This window comes from Vipera ursinii (genome assembly GCF_947247035.1).
Source record: "Vipera ursinii genome assembly, chromosome: Z".
Taxonomy (NCBI): domain Eukaryota; kingdom Metazoa; phylum Chordata; class Lepidosauria; order Squamata; family Viperidae; genus Vipera; species Vipera ursinii.
The window spans coordinates 112,642,665-112,664,913 of NC_139517.1; the positions used below are offsets into that span (position 1 = coordinate 112,642,665).

Sequence of the window (22,249 nt, forward strand, 5' to 3'; positions counted from 1 at the left end):
TATCCATATTTCAGATTTGATCAACATCTGTATTCATATTTTGTTTTGTTCCTCCTCCTCTTTTTGCCTTTCTTCTTGTAAGGCTTGAATACAGATGCAAGGCATTATTTTCTTTCCATTCTTATAAGTTATTTCTATAATTGGTTAAAGAAAGGGAAATTTAAATCTGTGGAAACATGATAAAAGAACATCTGTAAAGTTTTTTTTTTTAAAATCAAGTAATGATGGCTGGAATTTCTGAAACTTCAAAAAATGTTGAAATAAAGACACAAACAGTCTTTTTATTCTAAATTTCTGTATTTACATCATTTCCCCCAGTGCTATGTGAAAAAGAGCCATTTTTGTCAGATGTCACTGTGCTTACATTAGTAACAAATCTTTTAACACTTGAGTATATTAACAAACAAAATTAGCAAACAGGTATAGAAGACACTGCTGGAATATACTGAATAGTCACATATATTCTTGAAACAGCAAAAGTAAAGTATTCTTTGTAGCAAAAGTATTATGGGCAGGTTTCTTCCTTTTTTAATGGCAAATTAACAATCATACAATAACACACCATTAATATTTTTTTTAATCTCAAGACTTTTTCACTTCAGGCACTTATAAAACAATACATGAATGTTCAGACCCTCAAAACATAAAACTAGCTGTTGCAAAGGAAAATTCTGTATACTTAAAATGCACTGAAAATATATCCTCACAGCTTTTTATCAATTTTTTTTAACACCAATGTATTTTCATGATGATGTATATCCATTTTCTCACATTTCTGTCTTATTTTATATTTTACTGGTTGATTCCAAATATTGTTCAAAGAGGCAAAATATAGCAACATGGAAGCATAGCACAAAATGTCCACAGGTTTTTACAAATTGTCAAAAAGACAGGCTTACAAAAGCTAGTTTTAATTCAAAAAATAGATTTTCACTTTATTTTGTCCTGCATTTTTTCCTTCTAACAAAAATAATGAGAAATTAAATTATTATAAAGTATGGAATATCTGAGCAATTATTTATCTATAATTCGGGGGGGGGCTGAAATTGTACATAATTGGGAGCAGTTAATAAAAAAGACACTTGGCTAAACCAATCTGGAGAAATTGACCATCCATAGACAAACAACACATTCCCCCTCCCCAGCATTAGCTGATGTAAATTATAAATACAATGTCTCATAATAATATAAGGTATATATATGTTAAGGTATGAGACAAATGAAACAAGGTCTCTTGGATAAATGAATGAGGAATGAGCATAAGGTTTTGTGCAGAACTCAAGAATGACCAATGAAGTCATAGAAAAACAGTATTTTAGTGAACAGACATTTAAATAATTATCAAAAAGAAAACTCTAGTCCTTGAGTAGAATAGATTCTTGGCTCACTGCTTATAACTGATAAGTACTTGCTTTCCTCAAACTAAGGGAAATAAACAAACAAAATATGGCAATGGGATTTTAAATTAGAAAACAATCAATGCTATATGCTAAATGGTATCTCTTTGAACAACACTAAGGTGTAACTTGGTGAGCAGTTATTTATAATAAAAACTGGCTAGGACAGTTGATAGCCAAGACTCATTGCTTGCCTCAAATATGATTGTCAAATAATGGATAATCCTTTTGTGGATATAACACTTGAAACATAATGGCAAAAAATATGTATATATAAGGCCTTCCAATTCATTGTCCATCTTGCTAAAGGCACTGAAAAACAAAATAAGAGTCCCTCCATTTGAAACATGGAGTTCTGTAATGTAAGTCTCTCCATATGAAAAATTCCTTTATTACATGGGCCGCTGACCTTTTTCTTCAACTAAAGAATAAAAAGGTTTTCCCTTTTCTGGTGTTTGTAATCGGTTCAGCCTGGCAACCTGAGATGGTGAAGGTGGTACATCATGCCTGAAAGGACCTTTGGGAGTGGCATAATTGGGGTCCTGAGCTTTCTTATGGGAGTCATAGTTGTTGGGCCCTTCAGAAGAAGTCTTTTTTTTCAGCTGTTGCTCTCTCCGCCGGTGTTCCTGACGGAGGAGCTCTTGTGTTTCAAGCAAGACTCGAGCATTGAAGCCGTGGCCCCCAAGGTAGCCGTTCCTAGAGCCTTGGTAACTGGAGTACCGAGGGTTGTCTTTAGCACTTTGAAAACCTTCACCAGGAAGATAGTTCTGTTCCCAAGAATCTTGAGATACAGAGCTGGCATTTTTCCGACTTTGTCTAAAAATAGAAATATATATATATATATATTTATGTAAAAAGGGTTACTTGCATTTTAAATGTGTATTTTACTCTTATAAAGCTCTGCTTTAGTTTATGTTGTACTCATTCTATCTTCAATGAAGCCTTTATCCTATATGATCTTAAACAATACCAGTAATAACATAAATGAATTGTAAATAACTGTTTGTTATGGCTAGATAGCAATAGCAATAGCACTTAGACTTATATACCACTTCCCAGTGCTTTAGAGCCATGTCTAAGAAGTTTACAGAATCAGCCTATTGTCCCCAACAGTCTGGGTCCTCATTTTACTAACCTTGGAAGGATGGAAAGCTGAGTCAACCTTGAGCCACTCAGAATCAAACTCCTGGAGTGAGCAGTGAGTTAGCCTGTAGTACTGCATTCTAACCACTGCACCACCAGGAGTATGTTTGACTGGTGGACCTCAGGAAGTATCTATTGACCAATGTGAAACAATTATAGTCTCAATGTTTGCCGTGGTTTAGTCCTGCAGGACTTCTTCTAGGGACCTGGACTACAGGCTCTTTCTTTATTTTTTATAATCTAAATTACAAAGTGAGCCTCACTCTGGAGTGAGTTCCATTGTTTAAGCATTATTGCCAAGAAAACCATCCCAAAACGAGTTCAATATACTGGAACAAGAAGATTGTACAAATCAATATGACATAAATTGATGATCAGCAGGGGAAGTTTGCTTTTGTTGTTTACAAAAATAATGCTAAGCATTTAACTATTTACACCCTGTATATTTCCTGACAATGATTACATTATAATGCTGAAATTGTTATGAGTTCAATATATGAGATTGGCTTTTGGACTGAAATCTTATCTTTTGCAGGGGATATGACTGTGGATTAGTTAGACACATTTGGCACATCCTAACATATTTAATGGCAGGTCTTCTATACAATCCAGCTGCTCTAGACGTAACTGATCAAAAGCAGGATATAAAATATAAATTGCCCTATGCTTTTGTTCCAAATATTTTTTCTTTCCTTTATTAAACTCCTATACCATTTCATGTTGTGTGGATACCAGTCTAATCAACATGTTCCTCTCCCTTTTGTTTCTATTTATCACAATACCCAAATCTAGAAGAATCTAAAGTCTGGCTATGCATAGAAAACATAAAAATACTACCCCTTAGAGTTAATAACCCTAATCCTTAGTGAATGTCTACTAACTAAGCACATTGATTTGTGCTTCTTAGATTGTAAGCCACCCTGAGTCTTCGGAGAAGGGCGGGATATAAATGGGATTAAAAAAAAAACAAACTTGGATTTTTAAAATGGGACTAGATAAATTCATGTCAGAGAGGACTGTCAACGTCTTGAAGATAGCATTAGACCTAGATTCAGTTGCAGGGGAATAGTAGCAAGAGAAGAGATGGTCTCCACTTGTTGCCCCAGCATTTGATAAGCCAGTGTAAGAAGCAAAATACTGGCTTAAAATGGGCTTTGTCATGATGCAGCAGCTTACTTTGTACATTTTATGTTCCATGTTTCCTATAAATAGCCAGATTTTTAAGATTAAGATATTTTCTAGTCAGCATCTGCATGTTTTCCAAATCTGGAAAATCTAAACTGGAATATGATAGTGATTAACAGCAAATAGCATTGAATAAAATGAGTGTGTCTTAGAAGAACACTGACCTGATAATTCTATCATGTTAGATTCTTATGAGAAGATGACTTTTATTCTCTCTTCTGCCACCTAATGTGTCTCTCTCTAGTTTGGCTTGTTTAACACAACCAGCTACTCTTCAGTGTAAAAGTTCTTTGAATATTATGTTATTGACATCTAGCACAGTTAGAGTAATTAGAACCTTCAAACCCCTTAAAAGGGGCCACAAACTGGGACATTAGTATGCATAGAATCAATGACCCTGATAGCCAAAGGCCTATGTTTTTTCTTAGCCTGCAAATTCAACATCTCTCAATAAAAATGGTTTACAATGTATTCACTATCTGAAGCATTAAACCAAATGACTGGCCACAATTGGAAGTCCTATTTATGTGTATCATATCACCTTTATTGTGGTGATGTCTTACTATAGTGGGAAGGATCTATGTTTTGCAACAGTGAGGCCACTTACTGCATTCAAGGAAGTGACAGGAGAGAAATTCAATTAATTTGTATTTTAATCAGTGCTTAACTTAATTTGTGTGCCCTGAACCCATTAAGTGATGCAACTCAGAAATGCATTCAAAATTGTGTACATGAAAGAAAAGTACATCCAACCATCACCAGACTAAGAAAATATGCGTCCAAAAATATAGGACATTCAGTTGAACTGCTTGCAAAAAGGTGGAGTTATGAAAAGAAGTTACAAGGTCCATGTATTAGAAGCATATATAAAAAAAGGCATGCACATTTAATGTGAACTGTTTATAAACACTTGCAAATGGAATCAGCCATGGTGAGAACATATTTAAATGAATAGCACCTAAATAGTAGGAACGATATAGAGCACAAAACAATCCCAGAAGCAGGAGTAGTCTTAGGGCAGGATTAAAAAAAAGTCAGGATGGTGCTGACAAATGATTGTGATCACTCATAAAAACAGGCAGAGCTTCAATCACTTTTTTTTGGTGGCCATCTTGACTTTTTGGACCATACCAGCCATCAGGCCTGCCCAGATGTAAAAATGAGTATTTCAACCCACATTCTATTATCATTTATCTGAATGCTGTCTGAAACAAGACAACATTTCTTGGCAAGATGTTTGGATTATTTACTTTTTCCTAAGACTGAGAAAGAAATAATGGTCCAAAGTAATTCCAGTTGGCAGAAATTACAATCTCCCAATTTCTAGCTTGGTGCCTTAACCACTTCAACATACTGGCTCTTTGAACCACATGCAGCACTCCGTATATAAATCTTCAATTCCAAATAAAGCTTATTTGTAGACAACATTTAAACACTACAACCAAGGACACATTTTTCAATACAATCTATTTGTTCATACTTTTATGATACACATCTGTGCTAACATCCAAAATGTTATCAGCGATAGAAGAAAGTGGTTATTACTGTTACAAGTATTGTCAAATTAATACTTCTTTTCTCTTAATTACTTGAATTATACAAGGCCTTATGCATTTTGGAGTTTCAGACTTTTCCATGAGCTATGATATTTTCCATGACCTATAGTTTTTTTTCCTAAACCGTACCTTCAGATATGTTATACTACGACTTTCTTTTATCTCACAGACCAAGTCATGCTCATTTCATACAAATGGAATTGTAGTTCAGTTTAGCAGGAGAATACCAGGCTGGTAGAATGAAGCTGCAAGGAAATCAGCTTCATCTCCCAGTATATTCTGAGCAAATTTTGTAAGATTGGTTCAGAAATAAATGAATATTGTATATCTGAGCAGCCTGACTCCCTTTTTATAAAACCAACCTTAATTTGTTTCAGGGGCTCACCTAGGATAAAATTAATGAACAGGGAGGTTTTATAAAATGCATGGCTGTTTGTAGAATGGCTTGAGTTCTTCTCCTAGCTATATATATGTTCATTAGAATATCTATAGAAGGCTCCTCACAAGGTAAGAAAGGTTGGCTGAAATGGTATCAAGAAGTCAATTCCAATTCCAATTTTTTGAATAAGCAAATTGCCTCCCCCATAAATCTCAGAATTTCAAATACAATTGCTAGCATCAAAATTTGGCCCATTCCTTGTCTAATTGCACTGCAGTCTTGCTCTATCCCATAACTTCATTTTACTCCAGATCAAATTTAGAAGTTCTTTTGAACAAAGAAGGCATATCACCATAATGGTTTACAGGTAGTTCTTGACTTACAGCCACAATTGAGCCAAAAATTTATTGTGCTAAGTGAAACATCTGTTAAGTGAGTTTTGCCCCACTTTTTGACCTTTCTTGCCACAGTTGTTAAGTGAATTGTTAAATTAGTAATATTGTTGCTAAGTGAATCTGGCTTCCCCATTGACTTTTACTTATCATAAGGACACAAAAGCCGATCACATGACCCCAGGAAACTGCAACCGTCATAAATACAAGTCAGTTGCCAAGCATCTGAATTTTGATCATAGGAATGCTGCATGATCGCAAGTGTGAAAAATGATCATAAGTTACTTTTTAAATGCCATTGTAACTTTAAATTGTCACTAAATGAAATGTTATAAGTTGAGGAGTGCCTGTATTTCCTTCTGAAGAAATGTTATTAGTTGGCTAAAGAGTTTTGGATACATGTCATACCTGGGTAATGAACTGTATTGCCTCTGAGCCTGCTGGAAACTCTCTCTTTCCTCTTGTCGTTGCTTCTGCATCTGAACTTCTACTGATACAGAATGTCTGCCACTCTGTGAATAGGTCTTTGAATTTGGCTAGGAAATGAAAGACAATTATTGTTAATAGTACAAAAATAAGAACAGGTGTGGTAGCCTAGCGGTTAAGACCCTGGGCTTGTTGACTGGTAGACTGACAGTTCAAGACCCAAGTACCTCATGACAGGGTGAGCTCCTGTTAGTTCCCCCAGCTCCTGCCAACATAGCAGTTCAAAAGCATGCAAATTCAAGTAGATAAATTGGTACCACTTTGGTGGAAAAGTAACAATGTTCCATGCACCTCGGCATAATAGTTATGCTGGCCACATGGCCACGGAAGCGTCTTTTCATCACCCTGGCTACCTTGGCTAAGAAATGGAGACCCCCTAGGGTTGGACACGACTGGACAGGGGAAACCTTTACCTTTAGTATAATAAGGCTCTCTTTGTATAGGCATGATTCTGTGATCATCTATGAAAGATTTGAATTTACATTAATGACGTCTCTTTTTCTGGGATACATTTAAATGCAGGCTTCTGTAAATGAAATAGGAAATGCTAAAATAACTACTGCCATCTGCATTTTTTTCTGGTCTTCTTTGAAGTTTCTCTAGAGCAATAGAGAAGCTTCAATCAACCGGGGAAATACATTTAATTTTACCCTACTGAACCTCTTGGGCATGCAAATTTTCCTAATGACGTACATCCCTGGTCTTCTGCATCACTCCTCTTGCTATTGGATTCTGTGTATGCCTCTGGTTGGAGAAAAGGGGAAAAGCAAAAGAAAATGTAAAAGATGAGGAATAGGAAACAAATGCATTTCCTTGCAAAAAGAAAAAAAACCTAGGGTAGTTTATTTGAAGTTTGAAGATCACCCAGAGGATCATGTTGGAAAAGGATGATATAAGTCAAAGTTTGCTGATACTGAATTTTCCTCCCTGCCCCATACAACCCCTTAAAATATGTTTTGTTTTGTTTTTTTGCTTAACTGTATTTTGGCTTCTTTGTTAATTATGACACTTGGAGGAAAATATGAACAATTAAAAATTGAGAGCATTTCACATACTGTTTCAAACTCAGAGACTGATCTGAACCATAAAACCTTCAGTAGATTCATTTATCATAGATTAACATAACCTTAGCTGTCGGTTTAAAAAAATCTGAGGCTGTCATGACCAAAAAGGTTTAGCACTGAAAATATGTTTAAAAGATATTTCCTCCCTTATTATTAAAATATGGATGCCTGAATAGTCTTTTTTTATTCAGCAATGTTTTCAGATGAATATAAGAGCTTTATCTCTGTTAGGAAGAGATATTTTATGTATATTATTTATAAGAATGAAATCCCATTGACTCTGGGCAGGGTAAGCCACCAACCTGGTTACAATGGCTTAATGTCAATGCTGGTCAGTTTCACTCAAAATAAGTAGTTGGCACTTTGATGGAACAATGTTGTGATCTGAGAATGCATCCTACCAGATTTAAGGTCAATTCAGTACTGAGTCAAGACAATTGCACATATACATTCTATAAGGAAAGAAATATTGGATATAAGCATACAAGCAACTAGCTCTTCTTTAAATAGTTACTTTAATGCATTAGAGAAAGCTTCCTGATTCAGGGACATTCTAATTCATATGCTTCCATTTTTAATCTTCATATGCTCTTACTGATTAGCATCTGTAGAATCCTGAAGTATAAGAAAACCACTAAACAGCTTCTCCCTCTTAAAAAATAGTTTTCAATTTTTCATTTTTAAAAAAATTCTTAATCATATTCAGAATGTAGCGCAATTTTTCCAACTGATTTCTGTTTCTTCTATTCTCATTTGCTGCTTCATAACATGCAACTATCACCAATATTCAGAATTATATTTTTCTATATACTGTACTCACAGTAATCTAGGCAATACCAATTCATACTTTCTGACATACATTTTCATTCAAAATAGATCCTACAAGTTTATTTCCATGCAGTCATCAACTCTACTACAGAAGATTAGAAAATTTTCATTTTCATCTATTATCTTTCTCTGAGTTTTGTAGACACACAACATATCTATTTTCCATTGTTTCTGGTTATTTGTTAATTCATATTCTTTATAATTTTGGCGTTCCAAATCAAAACTTTTACATATTTGTGTCAGAATAAATAAAGGTGTGAGAATAAATCATTAGCTTTAGCTAGTCACAAAAATAACAAAAATTACAGGAGCTAAATATTTTTGCTATACCAACTGTAAATTTTTTTAAAAAGTTGTATCTTGCAATGTTACTTGCATAAATCTTTAAGCTCCTGACTGGAACTTGAATTCCCAAAGAACATTAGACAAAGATGTAATTCTTTTGTTTGTTTGTATCATGTTTTTTCTTGATGAAAAAATAAGAATAAGACCATGAACAACAATGTGTAAGCAATCTTGACAGGGCTTTCATGGCACAAAGTGACAAGTAAGAAGATAAATTCTAGGCAAGAAAAATAACATGAAGATCACAATCTTATCTGTATTTAATTTCCAATAAGTTTGAAAATTGGCTTCACAGCTGACATGGTATCCAAACCGGTGATTTTCTAAATGCATTTTCAGTACATTTTAGGAACACGATTTATATTCATTTTATATCATATCTACATACAACGATTAAGCCTGATATTTATCACAAATACCAAAACTAGCCTTTTTATTATATGGTAAAATATAGTCCCCTATACAAATTGTGTGCTCAGAGTATAACTCCCAAACAACTTAACACCTGTACAAACAGGGCAGTACAAGGTGAAGTACAATTATCACAATTCTTTAAAGCTATCAAACAAAGCTGGCTTTGTCTTAACCTGCTTAATTGCAGAGGATTTTCCCCTTGTCTATGTGGAGATGTATCACAACTGTTGATCTTTTAAATCAAATAATCAAAGCTGCTATAAATATATTTTATCCAAATATATAAAAGCTTATATCTTTAATAATGAAACTTCAGTGTATCTATCATTTTGAACTTTTCTTGATGAAAGCACAGGAGAAAATGATGCTTGATAGGAATACTGACATTCTAAACCTTTAATATATAAATCATTTAAGAGATTTGCTTTTAAAATCTCAACATTAGGCTAATATTTCCTGCAACATGAAATATAATGTAATATATTATGAAATACAATTTCTCTAAATATGATAAGGAAATAAAGTTACAATAAAATGTTGCTTGCATTATGCAAAGGGCATATAAAATTAAAACAGAAAAAACATTCAAGATTTTCAGAAAGATATTATTGAATATCTCTTTATTAATTATTTGCAAAAGAAATATATAAAAAAACTGTTCAATCAGTGTAATTTAGAGGTAGAAAATGCTGTAAATGGAATTCAGATTGCATTTTATGAAAAGGTCTGCAAACTATGAAGGCTGATGCACAGTGGTTCTATTAATGTTTAAGATGTCACATGTTCACGTGGATAAATTCTATCAGTGACAAAAAGACATTAACAAAATTAGGATTTCTTACGAGCAGAGGGATCAATTTTTGGAATAGTTCCTCTAAAATATATCTTAGGCAGTGTCATCCTTAAATTAGCACATTTTGTTTTGTTTTATTTGTAAATTAACAAGAATCATGTACAATTCTGGAGAGTGCCTAGGTTGTGTAAGGTTATTTGACATACAGAATTAATACAAATCAATGTATCTCAATAAGGGACTGAAGCTTCAAATAATGTTCTTCCCTTCCCAGCTTTAGAAATTCAAATACTGTTAAGAAGGAAATACTGTATAAGTTAATGTTCATTTGAATTTGAATTTCACTTTTAGAACACAAATGACTATTTGCATGGAGGATTTGGGGACAGGAGGGCAGGTCACTTAGTGTACTTTAAGACATTGCCTATTCTTCACCAATAACATACCGTATTTTCCGGCGTATAAGACGACTGGGCGTATAAGACGACCCCCAACTTTTGAGATGATTTTCATGGGTTAAAAAGTCGTCTTATACGCCGGAAAATACAGTAGTATTCCTGGAATCTCCTGGCCTATAGGAGGGCTGATAGATAGTTAAAAACAATTGCTGAGTATTTTGCACTAGGAAATATTAGCACTGATCTTGAAAGTGAATGGATCTAATGCATGCACAGAGAGAAACAATTTAGTGTAGCAGTTAAGATACCAGACTAGAAATTGGGAGACCATGAGTTTTAGTTCTACTTGAGATACAAAGCCAGCCTTTGACCTTGGTCAGTCACATTCTCATAGACCACTTTTGAGATCTTGCCCATGAGTTTGCAGGGAGTTGTCCAGGAAGGAATCAACCCTGACTCAAAAGCACAGGAAAAAAACCCCTCACACAGAAAACATACAATACTGACTTCCTCGTTCAATGATGTTATCAGAGATATACTATAGTATAAACCAAAGGTGGAAAACCAGGATTCTTAATACTCTTAGCATGTATAACTAAGTATAACTCTTAGCATGCTCGTTTGTCATGGCCAATGGAGAAAATTAACTAGAGTTGTAATTCAATAATATACAGAAGGGATATTTCTCTTTTCTGACACATGTGAAACTATTTCTGCTATGGACACAAGACAATGTATTAGAGAATCATGATTGTATTGAACCCTTAAAAAGATCCTATGAGTAAGAACCTAAAAAAGGATACATCGTAATTTCAACAAGAATGAAGCCCTAGACCAGGGGTGCCAGCCTGTGGGGTGGACACGCCGCCGAGAAACCATGCCCACCCCATTGCCGGCAATGGCGAAAAAGCTCCAATATGTTGTGTAAAGTCACATGACATCGTGAGTTTGACATGTCTGCCCTAGACACATGTGCCTGTGTCTTCCACTTCAAATATTTTGCCTAGCTGTCTCCAGGAACTGTCATTTTAAAGTTTTTAATAAGAATGTCTGTGGTCATTAAAGTTACTGGACTGACTACCTTCAAGACAGAGATTCACGAATTATTGGACCAGCAGAGAGAAGTGCCATTCTCCCTCAGCCATTGGTAAATAGTCTGCCAAAGATGTCATAGTGAAACCTAGTTTATAATCAATGCTTGCTCTCTATGTTCTGAATAGGATCATTATAATCAAACAACAGAGTCTGGAAAACATGGCTTAGGCAGCAAAAATTGTTCTGCTGTTAGAATTCAGCTCAAAATCTCCATCTTAAAATTGCAGAAGAGTAGTTAAGATTGTAGTTAAAATATCCAATTCCATATATGCAGGTACCCCACCCCCATTTTTGTGTTTTGTTATTTGGAATTTGCTAAGTGCATTTTGAAGCAAGCACTTTTATAATTTTAAACTAACATATGCTGCTTAAGAGAAGGGTTTTTAGTTCCTCAGTGCTGAAGCTACATTGTGTGATCTCAAAAGGAATGAGATCATTGCTTTATCCCTTCCAAGTATCATGATCTTACATAGATTAGAATACACAGGAGGGAGAAAATTAATCCTAAAGTACACATGGCCTCTGCTAAATTAATGTGTCTGTACATAAGGGTACATGCGCAGCCCAGAGCCAAAAATCATCAAAGCTCAGGATAAATATAAATATATTAAGAATAATTTCAGACACTTTAAGCTCATTGCATTATTACTCCAGAGGGGGAAAACTCCCCATTGTTTGTGGGGGGGAAAAGAGAAAAAAATGTCAGTCTTCTGACCCACAGTTCAGGAAATTATTCCGTTCTAGAGGTAATCAACCTGTCACCAAAATAATTCTCCATTCAGTCATTGCTTATAAAGCATATCTAGGTTGCCTGTCTAAATTGCTGTGGGTACTAGCCCATGGCCTACAGTAGTAATGGTTTCAAGTCCTCCATTTATCTCAGATAGTTTTCCCAAGATCCCTAACTATCACATTTGGGGCTCATTCAGAAGATCTTCCTCCTATAGTGTAGAAGGTCCTGTTTTCAGAAAATATTTTTTAAAAGTTACTGAATTTCCTTTTCTGTATCTAACAATGCCAACAGCAAAATAGCTTACCCATTAAAATAGCATATGTATGGATATTTAATTAAATTTCATTACATTTATGAAGAACATATAATATTTTATAACAGAACTTTAAAAGGAAGCTTGTATCTCTTTCACTTAACTATGATTTAAGGAACTGGTTTAAGCAGGCTTGTGTAAGAGTCTGTTGGTTCCCTACACTTCTAATGCTAAATTTGAAATCAATCTAGGAGGAAGAGGAAAAAAGAAGTCCAAAGTAAAACTGAAGTGAAAATTTGAAATAATATTCAGATTTTATGTAAGGCACACAAACAGAAGATATGTTTATGGCATAGCTTTCCTGGTTACTATAAGCTTCTACAGGATTATATGCTGATAGGTCTTTCTGCAAACTCAGATATCTTAGGTTAGCAAATTGACAGCATAACCGCAGTGTAATTAAGTATATTTCGTTTCATTTAGGATATCTAAGCAATGTCAGCTACCATAAAAATAAAATTTAGGTTACCAAAAAGCATCCTTCTTCAACTGAAAACATTGCTGAGGCTTGAAACTGCAAGGAGCAGAGCCTGTTCTGCATAAATCTGCATCATGCTGCTGTGTTGTTGTTGTTTTTTTTGTAATGTCAAAACTTCTTTCAAGGGCTGGTTTTGTTACATAGGTGTAAACATATATACCTATTTTGGGTGGTTACAGATGATTTGGGACAGTTACAATTGTACCATATTCTCTTAATAGTGAGATTAATTTTAATCTCAGAGGTTCAAAGTAAAATAAATAAATAGGTATTTCATTCACGAGTCAATGGTTTGGAGAACAAAGCCTTTTCAAACATCTCTTCTGGCTGGTTGGTGAGAATCAAACTGCAAATTTTGACATATTTTTTTCTCATATATATTTAGACCTACATACCTATATACTCCTCCTTATGTGTGGTATACATCCTTTTCAATCTTGGGTCCTCTACAGGGCCCTTGGAGTGGGACGGTTTTGTGCAGGATCTTAGCTGTTCCTATCACTGCACCCTTCTGGATGGAGAGCTCTGACGTTGTTCCTGGGATCTGTTGGAGCTACTCTCCCAGCTTAGTAGTCATAGCCCAAAGTGTTCCTACCACCACTGGGCCACTTTGGCCTTTACTTTCCATATCCTCTCTCATTCCTCCTAGCACTTCTCCAGCTTCCCATACTCCTTTTTTCTGATGTTGATGTCACTTGGACTGCCATATCTATCACCACCACTCTCTTCTGGTCCTTGCCTGCTACCATAGTCTGGTTGACTGGCCAGTACCTGCCTGTCATTCTCAATCTGGAAGTCCCGCAGGATCTTAGCTTTCCTATTCTCCATGATCTTCTGTGGGATCTTCCATTTGGATGTTGGAGATCTAGCCCATATTCTATACAGAAGTTCCTTTATACTATGGCAGCTATTTAGTAGTAATGCTGTTCAGTGTATGTTATTTCTGCTACAAACTAAAACACAGACACACACACACACACACACACACACACACACACACACTTGTAATTCATGGTTTAAAATGCATCCAAGTAAACCAGTAGAAGTATCTTGAATGCTACCATGTTTTATTTTAATCTATACAGTTTATAGAAGCAAAGAATCATGTTCTTGTCAATGTCGCCAGCAGAAATCCCCTAGAGACATTCTTTAAAGGGCAGATAAGTTAGTCGGCAACAATTGTGTGACCCAGGAATGGTTTCCAATAGGCCAGACAATATCCTTTTACAGAATGGACAGATGGCAGAGCACAACCCAAAACAAAATTAGGAATGTTGTACCACAGATGGAAAGGCAAAGAGTCATATGTTAAAAGGTCATTCAAGACATGGAATCAGTTTCCAGTAGGAACTGAAGATAATACCTTAAGCAAATCAAAGAGTGGGCTACAGCACTATGGAGGAATAATTCTGCTTGCACTCAAAAATTTCCAGGTAGGAACAAAACAACTCTGTCCTGAAACCTTCTAAAATACTGTTGACAGACAAAATAGCTGTCTATATTTGACTTAATCTAATATAGTTTCCTTGGGACTTTACTGTTTGCTCTACTCAGTTAGTATTCTAAATGAGCACGTACCCATGGTTGTTCAAAGCTGTAAGTACGCCTCCTGTCTTCCACATCCTCATCTTGCTTGGCTTGCTGAAATTCTTGCCTTAATCGTTGTATCCGGTCATGATTGCTTGGAGCTGATCTGTTACAAAATAAGACATGAGAACAAAACTGATAAATTCTTTCTTCAAATCCTAACATTTCTAGTAAAAATTAGTACTTATAATAAGAATGTGATACTTAATTCTATTTCTTACCACAACTTAAAATATAACATGCCATATCAGGCACAATATTAAACAAAACTTTGGATAAGGAATACACATATTACTATATTGCTTCTGTAATAAGGAATATATTATGGATGGATTTTTGCAGTCTCCTGGAAAAAAAATCAGTACTATGTTTATGCTTGGTTATTTTACCACAAATGCTTAGACTCCGGTGAAAGAAATCCTTCTTAATGTAAACACAACTTAAAACAAATATGCATCTTCTAAGCCTTCTTCAGTTCATCTAATCCATGAGAATGTAACAAGAACCCTTGCATCAGGTCAAAAACTCAACTGGGCCATCATGCTCTTACCAGCTGGTATTCAGAAGTCTCACAGGCATGGACACAAATCATGCTGTATATAAAATCCAAATAAAATTTCCCCAACAAAACAGGAACATTCACTATTCTATTACTATATGCATTTAAGGTATGTGAAGACTGCATTAAAAGTTTTTAAAGAAAGGCAAACATCTTTTAATGAGATCTTCCTGTGACAGTTAAATGTTACTCATTTCAGATATTCTGCAGATTTCTGAATTTCATTTCAATGGGTTTTGTCAATGTAATTTGCAGATGACACTATTAAAATATGTTTCCTTGTCAAGAACTTCATACTTAGGTCTGCTTCTGACAAGTAGTTTGAACTTATCAGTTTAATATTAAAAGGTTAATAGGGTTGTGATACATTTCAACATGTGAATCTCTCACAACATTTATCAGGAATCATATCATTCTCACAAGAATAGATATGGTCCTAAAGTTTGATTTGATATGAAAGCTCAGTTCTCTGTGCACTTGGTATTTTGGAAATACAATAAATCAAATTCAGTGGAATTACTTTTCAGTTAACAATCTTCAGGTTTTCAGTATTGTTTTTGGATGATCTAAAATTATTTGACACATCATAACAATAGGGACGCGGTGGCTCAGTGGGTTAGGACGCTGAACTTGTCGATTGGAAGGTCGGCAGTTTGGCGGGTCGAATCCCGAGTGCCGCGTAGCAGAGTGAGTGCCTGTTACTCGTCCCAGCTTCTGCCAACCTAGCAGTTCGAAAGCACGTAAAAATGCAAGTAGAAAAATAGGGACCACTACGGTGGGAAGGTAACAGCGTTCTGTGCGCCTTTGGCGTCTAGTCATGCCGGCCACATGACCACGGAGACGTCCTCGGACAAGCGCTGGCTCTTCGGCTATGAAACGGAGATGAGCACCGGCCCCTAGAGTCGGAAACGACTAGCACGCATGTGCGGGGGAACCTTTACCTTTACCTTTAACAATAGACAAAATATTATGCTTTTTAAAATATTAATGGCAAAGAAGAACCTTGGGTTCTTATTTTTGAGGTTTTTGAGAATCTGCGAGAAAAATATTGTAAGGGCCCCCTAAATTGTTTTTCCAGCATATAAAAAAAAGAGAACCAGTCAAGGAAAACTCAAGATTTTTTTTTATCTGTTAGATGTAATGGACACAATGATGCTCCTTCCCATTCTACATCAACAAAATGGCAAATAAATTTTATTTCCACTTTGGGAATCCTTCATCACACCTGAGTGAATGAACAGATAGCTGAGACATCAAGGAACAACTACGGTATTTTTTATTTTTTTTATTTTTATTTTTTATTTTTTATTTTAATTCCATTTATATCCCGCCCTTCTCCAAAGACTCAGGGCGGCTTACAAGGTTAGCAGTAGCCTTCATTCTATGTATATACCTGCTTATTAGGGTTTTCACACACACACCCCAAGCGGCATTATTACAAAGTCAGCTTAATTGCCCCCAACAATCTGGGTCCTCATTTTACCTACCTCGGAAGGACAGAAGGCTGAGTCAACCTTGAGCCTGGTGGGACTCGAACCTACACTAATTGCAGGCAGCTGGTGTTACTTAAGGAGGCATTAGCCCACTGCTCCACCAAGGCAGTTAACTATTTAACTTTAAGATATGCCTTATTTTCTCAAAGAGAAGAAATAGTTAAAAAGCTGAGGTTGGCTCATTTCATTTCATTTCATTTTTCATTTTATTAAATTTATATGCCGCCCTTCTCCCTGAGGACTCAGGGCGGCTCACAACAATAAAAATTAAAAAACATAAGAGTAAAAAATTTAAAAGAGAATTAAACAATAAATACAAAATTACAAAACAATTTAACCCAGTAAAAGCCTAATTAAAAATTGTAGTCAGTCCAGGCCCGCTTGTTGGAACAACCACGTCTTCAGGTCACGGCAGAAGGACCGAAGGTCAGGGGCCATCCGCAGCTTCAGAGGCAACTTCATTCCAGAGGGTCGGCGCGCCCAACTAGCAAATTCTGTTGCTAGTTGATTTTTCCAATTATCTTTCTTTTTATTTCAACATATAATATGCTTATAACAATTATTCACATTCCTCTTTACAATTAAAGTTATGTCATGCATCGTATTTGGACACTCCAGCTATAATTTTTCTCAGGGGTCCTTGATGTTCTCTGATCTTGGTTGTTTACTTGCCAATGTTTGATTACCCAAACTAGGTAACATCATCAGTGTTAGTAAGGACCCCTCATTTCAACCCTGAACTACAAATATTCTTCTTTATCACTACAATTTTTCTTTTTTTAAAGTATTAGGGATTCATATTTAAGGCACGTGTTGCACACCTTAATCTCTCAGTTAGAGACTTTTAATATTCTAGCCATATGACAAATTATTCTTACATTTATTTTTTGATAAATCATAGATGTTTCTCCATCTTTCTACAGCCACAAAGGAGAAAAAATGCAGAATCTGGTCAGAACTTTAGGGACACAATATGAATCTGGATGAATTTCTAGCTAAAAGCTAATAAAAGGAGTACTTCCCTAATATAGGTGACAAGAATCGAAAGATGGGGACTTCTGGTTTGCCATTGCGGATGCTGGAAGATGACCTCATTCTTCCGTGTTCAATTTCATTCCACTGAGGGACCCTGGAAAGGATCGAAAGTCGCCCTGTAGGGGCACCGAGCAAGGAGGGGACCCCCGCTTGATCATGGGAAGGTGGCAGCCCTTCCGTTTGATCTGGGGCACCACTCTAAACCAGCAGAGGAAAGACCGGCCATAGCAATATGGCTTATCACTAAACTGCTGACGGCTGAAGTCAAAGTGATCTGATCTTCTCTTTAAGATCTTAAGTATTTTTCTTTTCCTGTAAAAGCTGTCCAAAGTATTTTTTTCCCCTGTGAGGAGAGAGGGAAGGGATTTTCTGCCCCACCCTCTAAGAACAGCGGCAACTGACTACTCAGGGGAGTTAAAGCACTATAAGAATAATTTCAATCTAATTGGATGTATATGTTTCTGAAATTTGGGGACCAAAAGTTTTCTTATTTTTACTGGAGACTTTTGTTTTTATCTACAAAAAAGAAATAAAACTGGAAAAAGGATTATAAAAATTTTGGACTTAAAAAACCTTAAATGGCATCGGTGACATCTTGTGGCAAAATATGGTATTACAACTTGTTATTGCCTAAAAGAGATTTGGCTTGTAGCTCAGACTTCAGATAAAACTCTTTTGACCTTGATAGATACCACCTGTGAGAAATTCAGCTGTAAAGAGAATTTTTGGATGACATAATTGGCTTGTTTGAACTATGAATGTAAACGTTTACTGACTTTCAGAGCTATATGTGGAGAATTACTTTCCTATTTCTTTATATGCGAAACATTAGTTATTATATGAGATGATGGAGTACATTGGGCTATAAAATCTTACTTGACAAACAACTTCTACTATAAAGACTATCTATAATACGTGAAATAGAGGTGTCATACCTAGTTATAAATCATTTTAAACGTCTGATTTTAAAGTCCTCAACCTAATACACTATTAAGAGAATATGGATGAAGACCAGGATTTTAAGGGGAAGGAAGGATTATACATTCCTCGTGCATGAGCTCAAGCAAAGAGATATAAGGTTCAGATGGGAGATTCCTCAGGGGCTGATGGTGATGCATGAAGGTAAAAGGTACCGGTTGATTACTGTGAAGCAAGCGCGTGATTTTTACAACAATGTCTTAAAAGCAACTCCATTAACGCTCCTGGAAGCTGGGAAAGGATCTGGAGAAGAAGAACAACAAGAGGAGGAAACGGAGGAAAGTGGAGCGGGAGGAGATCAAGTTACAACTTCTTTGGATGATCCTAGAGAGCAAAGAGTGACGCGTGCTGCTTTAAAACGAGCAAAGAAAATAATAGAACAAGATCAACAAAAGTCTTCAGTTTCTTCGCAACGTACATACAGTCAAGCTGTGGGAGGAGCACGGCCTAAAGAAGTTAGTCCTATCAAGGCTGTGGTCCATGGGCTTCTGGAGAATATTCATGGCAACTAAATTCTTAACTTGGAATGTTAATGGACTGAATTCACCGCAGAAGAGGAAGAAAGTTTTTCAATATTTAAAGCAATTTAAGATAGACGTTATATGTTTGCAAGAAACGCATATTAGAGTTTTGGATCAAAAGTATTTATTGAACGCGAGACTGGGTACGCATTTTGTTGCCTCTGCAGAGAATAAGAAAAATGGAGTAGTTGTTTATGTTAAAAGTGCTCTAACAGCAGATTTAATTGAAGCAGATAAGCATGGAAGATATGTTATGATTGAGCTGCTGTTAGAAGGTAAAAAGATGCTTCTAGTTGGACTATATGCACCTAACCAACAACAAGCTGATTTTTTTAGCTTACTTCATACAAAGCTTACCCAGTTGGATTATAAATCTTTTATTTTTATGGGAGATTGGAATGGTGTTCTGGATGTACACTTGGATAAAGCTGGAGCTTTTAAGCGTGTTCCAAGCCACGCCAGATTGCCTAAAACTTTTTTTGAATTGAAGGATGATTTGGAATTGCGAGATATCTGGCGTGAGAGGCACCTGCAGGAGAAGGATTATACTTTTTACTCTGACAGACACCAATCTTTCTCAAGGATTGATTTTATTTTGTTGACTAATGACTTCTTTTTGAGAACTAAAAAAGTGAAGATATGTGCAAGAACTATTTCAGACCACAGTCCAGTTTGGTTGGAGATTGATAAGGAGAAAAGAGATAGGCGCTCGTGGCGCCTAAATGAGAACTTGTTTAGAGATCAGAGAAATGTGGAAGAATGTAAACAGCGGATGAAGGATTTTTTCGAGATTAATATGAATAAGGGTACCTCGATGGATATGGTTTGGGATGCTAGTAAGGCCTATATGAGAGGGGTGTTGATATATATGAATAATAGACGTAGACGTGTAATGGAAACTAGAAGGAAAGAACTGGAGAATGAAATAAAGGAAAAAGAAAGGGTTTTGATTTTGAATCCAGGGGACGTGAAGATTAAAGAGGCTATTAGGCTGTTAAGAGGACAATTTGATAAATTAATGGCAGACCAAGTGGCAACCAATCTGCGGTTTGCTAGGCATAATACTTTTTGCAACGCTAATAAACCAGGCAGATGGTTAGCCTATAGACTGAGGAAGAAACAAAGGGCCTCTAACATAGACAAGATTGAATATAAAGGAAGGGTTGTGTTTCAACAGAATCTAATTAAGGATGCTTTTGTGGATTTTTATTCGAAATTATATACCAAAGAGGAAATTGAGGTAAAAGACATTGATAAATATTTGGAGAATGCTAATATTCCGGTCCTTACGCAAGCACAAAGAGAGGGGATTAACCAACTGATCACAGAAGAAGAAATCCTTACAGCAATTAAGGATTTGAAGGTTGATAAGGCGCCCGGTACGGATGGCTTGTCTGCGGCCTTTTATAAAAATTTACAATTTGAGATGATAAAACCGTTAAAGGAACTGTTCCAGACAATCCAGAGGGGGGGAAAGGTGCCACCGTCTTGGAGAACAGCTTTTATCTCATTGATTCCGAAGGAAGATCAGGATGCTACTCAAGTTAAAAATTACAGACCGATTTCGCTTTTAAATACAGATTATAAGATATTTGCTAAGGTTTTGGCTAATAGACTGATGAGGGTTCTGCAACAGGTGATTCATGGGGATCAAACGGGGTTTATTAGTGGTAGGCAAATGAAAAATAATGTTAGACATATAGTTGATGTGTTAGAGTTTTTGGAAAGACACAACCAGATCTCTGCAGCGCTAATCTTTTTAGATGCTGAAAAGGCTTTTGATCAATTGAATTGGCAATTTCTGTTGAGAATGTTAGATAAAATGGATTTTGGGGAAAATTTCTTGCAGCCGATTAGGGCATTATATCAAAAGCAAACTGCCCGAATCATAGTTAACAATAGCTTGACGGCAGTATGTAATATTGAGAAGGGTACAAGGCAAGGATGTCCGTTATCGCCCTTGCTATTTGTATTAACTTTAGAGATATTATTGAACAAGATTCGGAATTCGGAAAAAATTAAGGGGATACAAGTTGGAGATCAAGACTATAGATTGAGAGCATTTGCAGATGATCTGGTTGTTACAGTGACCCAGCCAGAGAATTCTGTTGTGGACCTGATAGAGATAATAACACAATATGGGAAGGTTTCTGGATTTAAAGTAAATATACAGAAAACTAAAATTTTGGCTAGAAACATGACAGTTTCACAGAAGGCCTTCTTGGAAGGATTAACTGGATTTGAGATTGTTAAAAGGGTTAAATATTTGGGGGTAATTTTGTCGCCCTCGAATACAAAGCTATATAAAAATAATTACGAAAAATTGTGGGGGAAAATTCAAAAAGAATTGGAGAGTTGGCAAAAATTGCAATTGACTTTGTTGGGACGGATTGCAGCAGTGAAAATGAATGTCCTGCCCAAATTTTTATTTTTATTTCAAATGATACCGATTCTTAAGAAAGATTCTAACTTGGAGGAATGGCAGCGTGGTATCAATAAATTTGTGTGGGCAGGGAAAAAGCCACGAGTTAAACTTAAGATTATGCAGGATATTCGTGAGAGAGGTGGCCTTAAATTGCCTAATTTTAAATTATATTATGAAGCTGCTGCATTAGTAGGAATAAGTGATTGGATTAATTTGACGCAATCGAGGTTATTAAATCTTGAGGGCCATGATTTGTTGTTTGGCTGGCATGCATATTTGTTGTATGATAAGAAGGTAGGTACCGTGTTTAGGACGCATATTCTAAGACAGGCATTGCTGAGAGTTTGGAAGAAGTATAGACATAAGCTAAGTTGTAAGATACCATTGTGGGCAATTCCAAAACACGCAATAGAAAATATACATGCTGGTTTCAAACACGATGAGACTACCTACAAGGAAATTTTAAGTTTAGAAAGGAATGTTTGGTGTTTGAAATCATATAGCTTCTTGCGAGAAGAGAAGGTTGTACAAACATGGTTTCAATATACTCAGCTACGGGCCAGGTGGAAAGAAGACCAGAAAATTGGATTTGCAACGATTGATGAAAATTTGATAAAGCAAATTAGAAATCAGGGACCTGCACACATTAAAC

The 22,249-nt window shown here is 35.9% G+C and overlaps 1 protein-coding gene across 6 annotated transcripts in view; it reads right to left on the bottom strand.

Moving 5' to 3' along the window:
- Positions 1-300: 300 nt before the first annotated feature.
- Positions 301-22,249, bottom strand: part of PARD3 (par-3 family cell polarity regulator) — a 671,095-nt gene continuing 649,146 nt past the window's right edge. For 3 of the 6 annotated variants that reach the window (XM_083376216.1, XM_083376214.1, XM_083376218.1), the window contains 4 exons: positions 14,578-14,692; positions 7,232-7,282; positions 6,461-6,588; positions 301-2,213 (listed from right to left, as the gene is read on the bottom strand). In XM_083376216.1, the coding sequence (XP_083232342.1) occupies positions 1,790-2,213; positions 6,461-6,588; positions 7,232-7,282; positions 14,578-14,692 (718 nt within the window). In that variant the 3' untranslated portion in view covers positions 301-1,789. The remainder of the gene's footprint in view (positions 2,214-6,460; positions 6,589-7,231; positions 7,283-14,577; positions 14,693-22,249) is intronic. The other 3 variants (XM_083376219.1, XM_083376217.1, XM_083376215.1) reach the window with 1 other exon arrangement.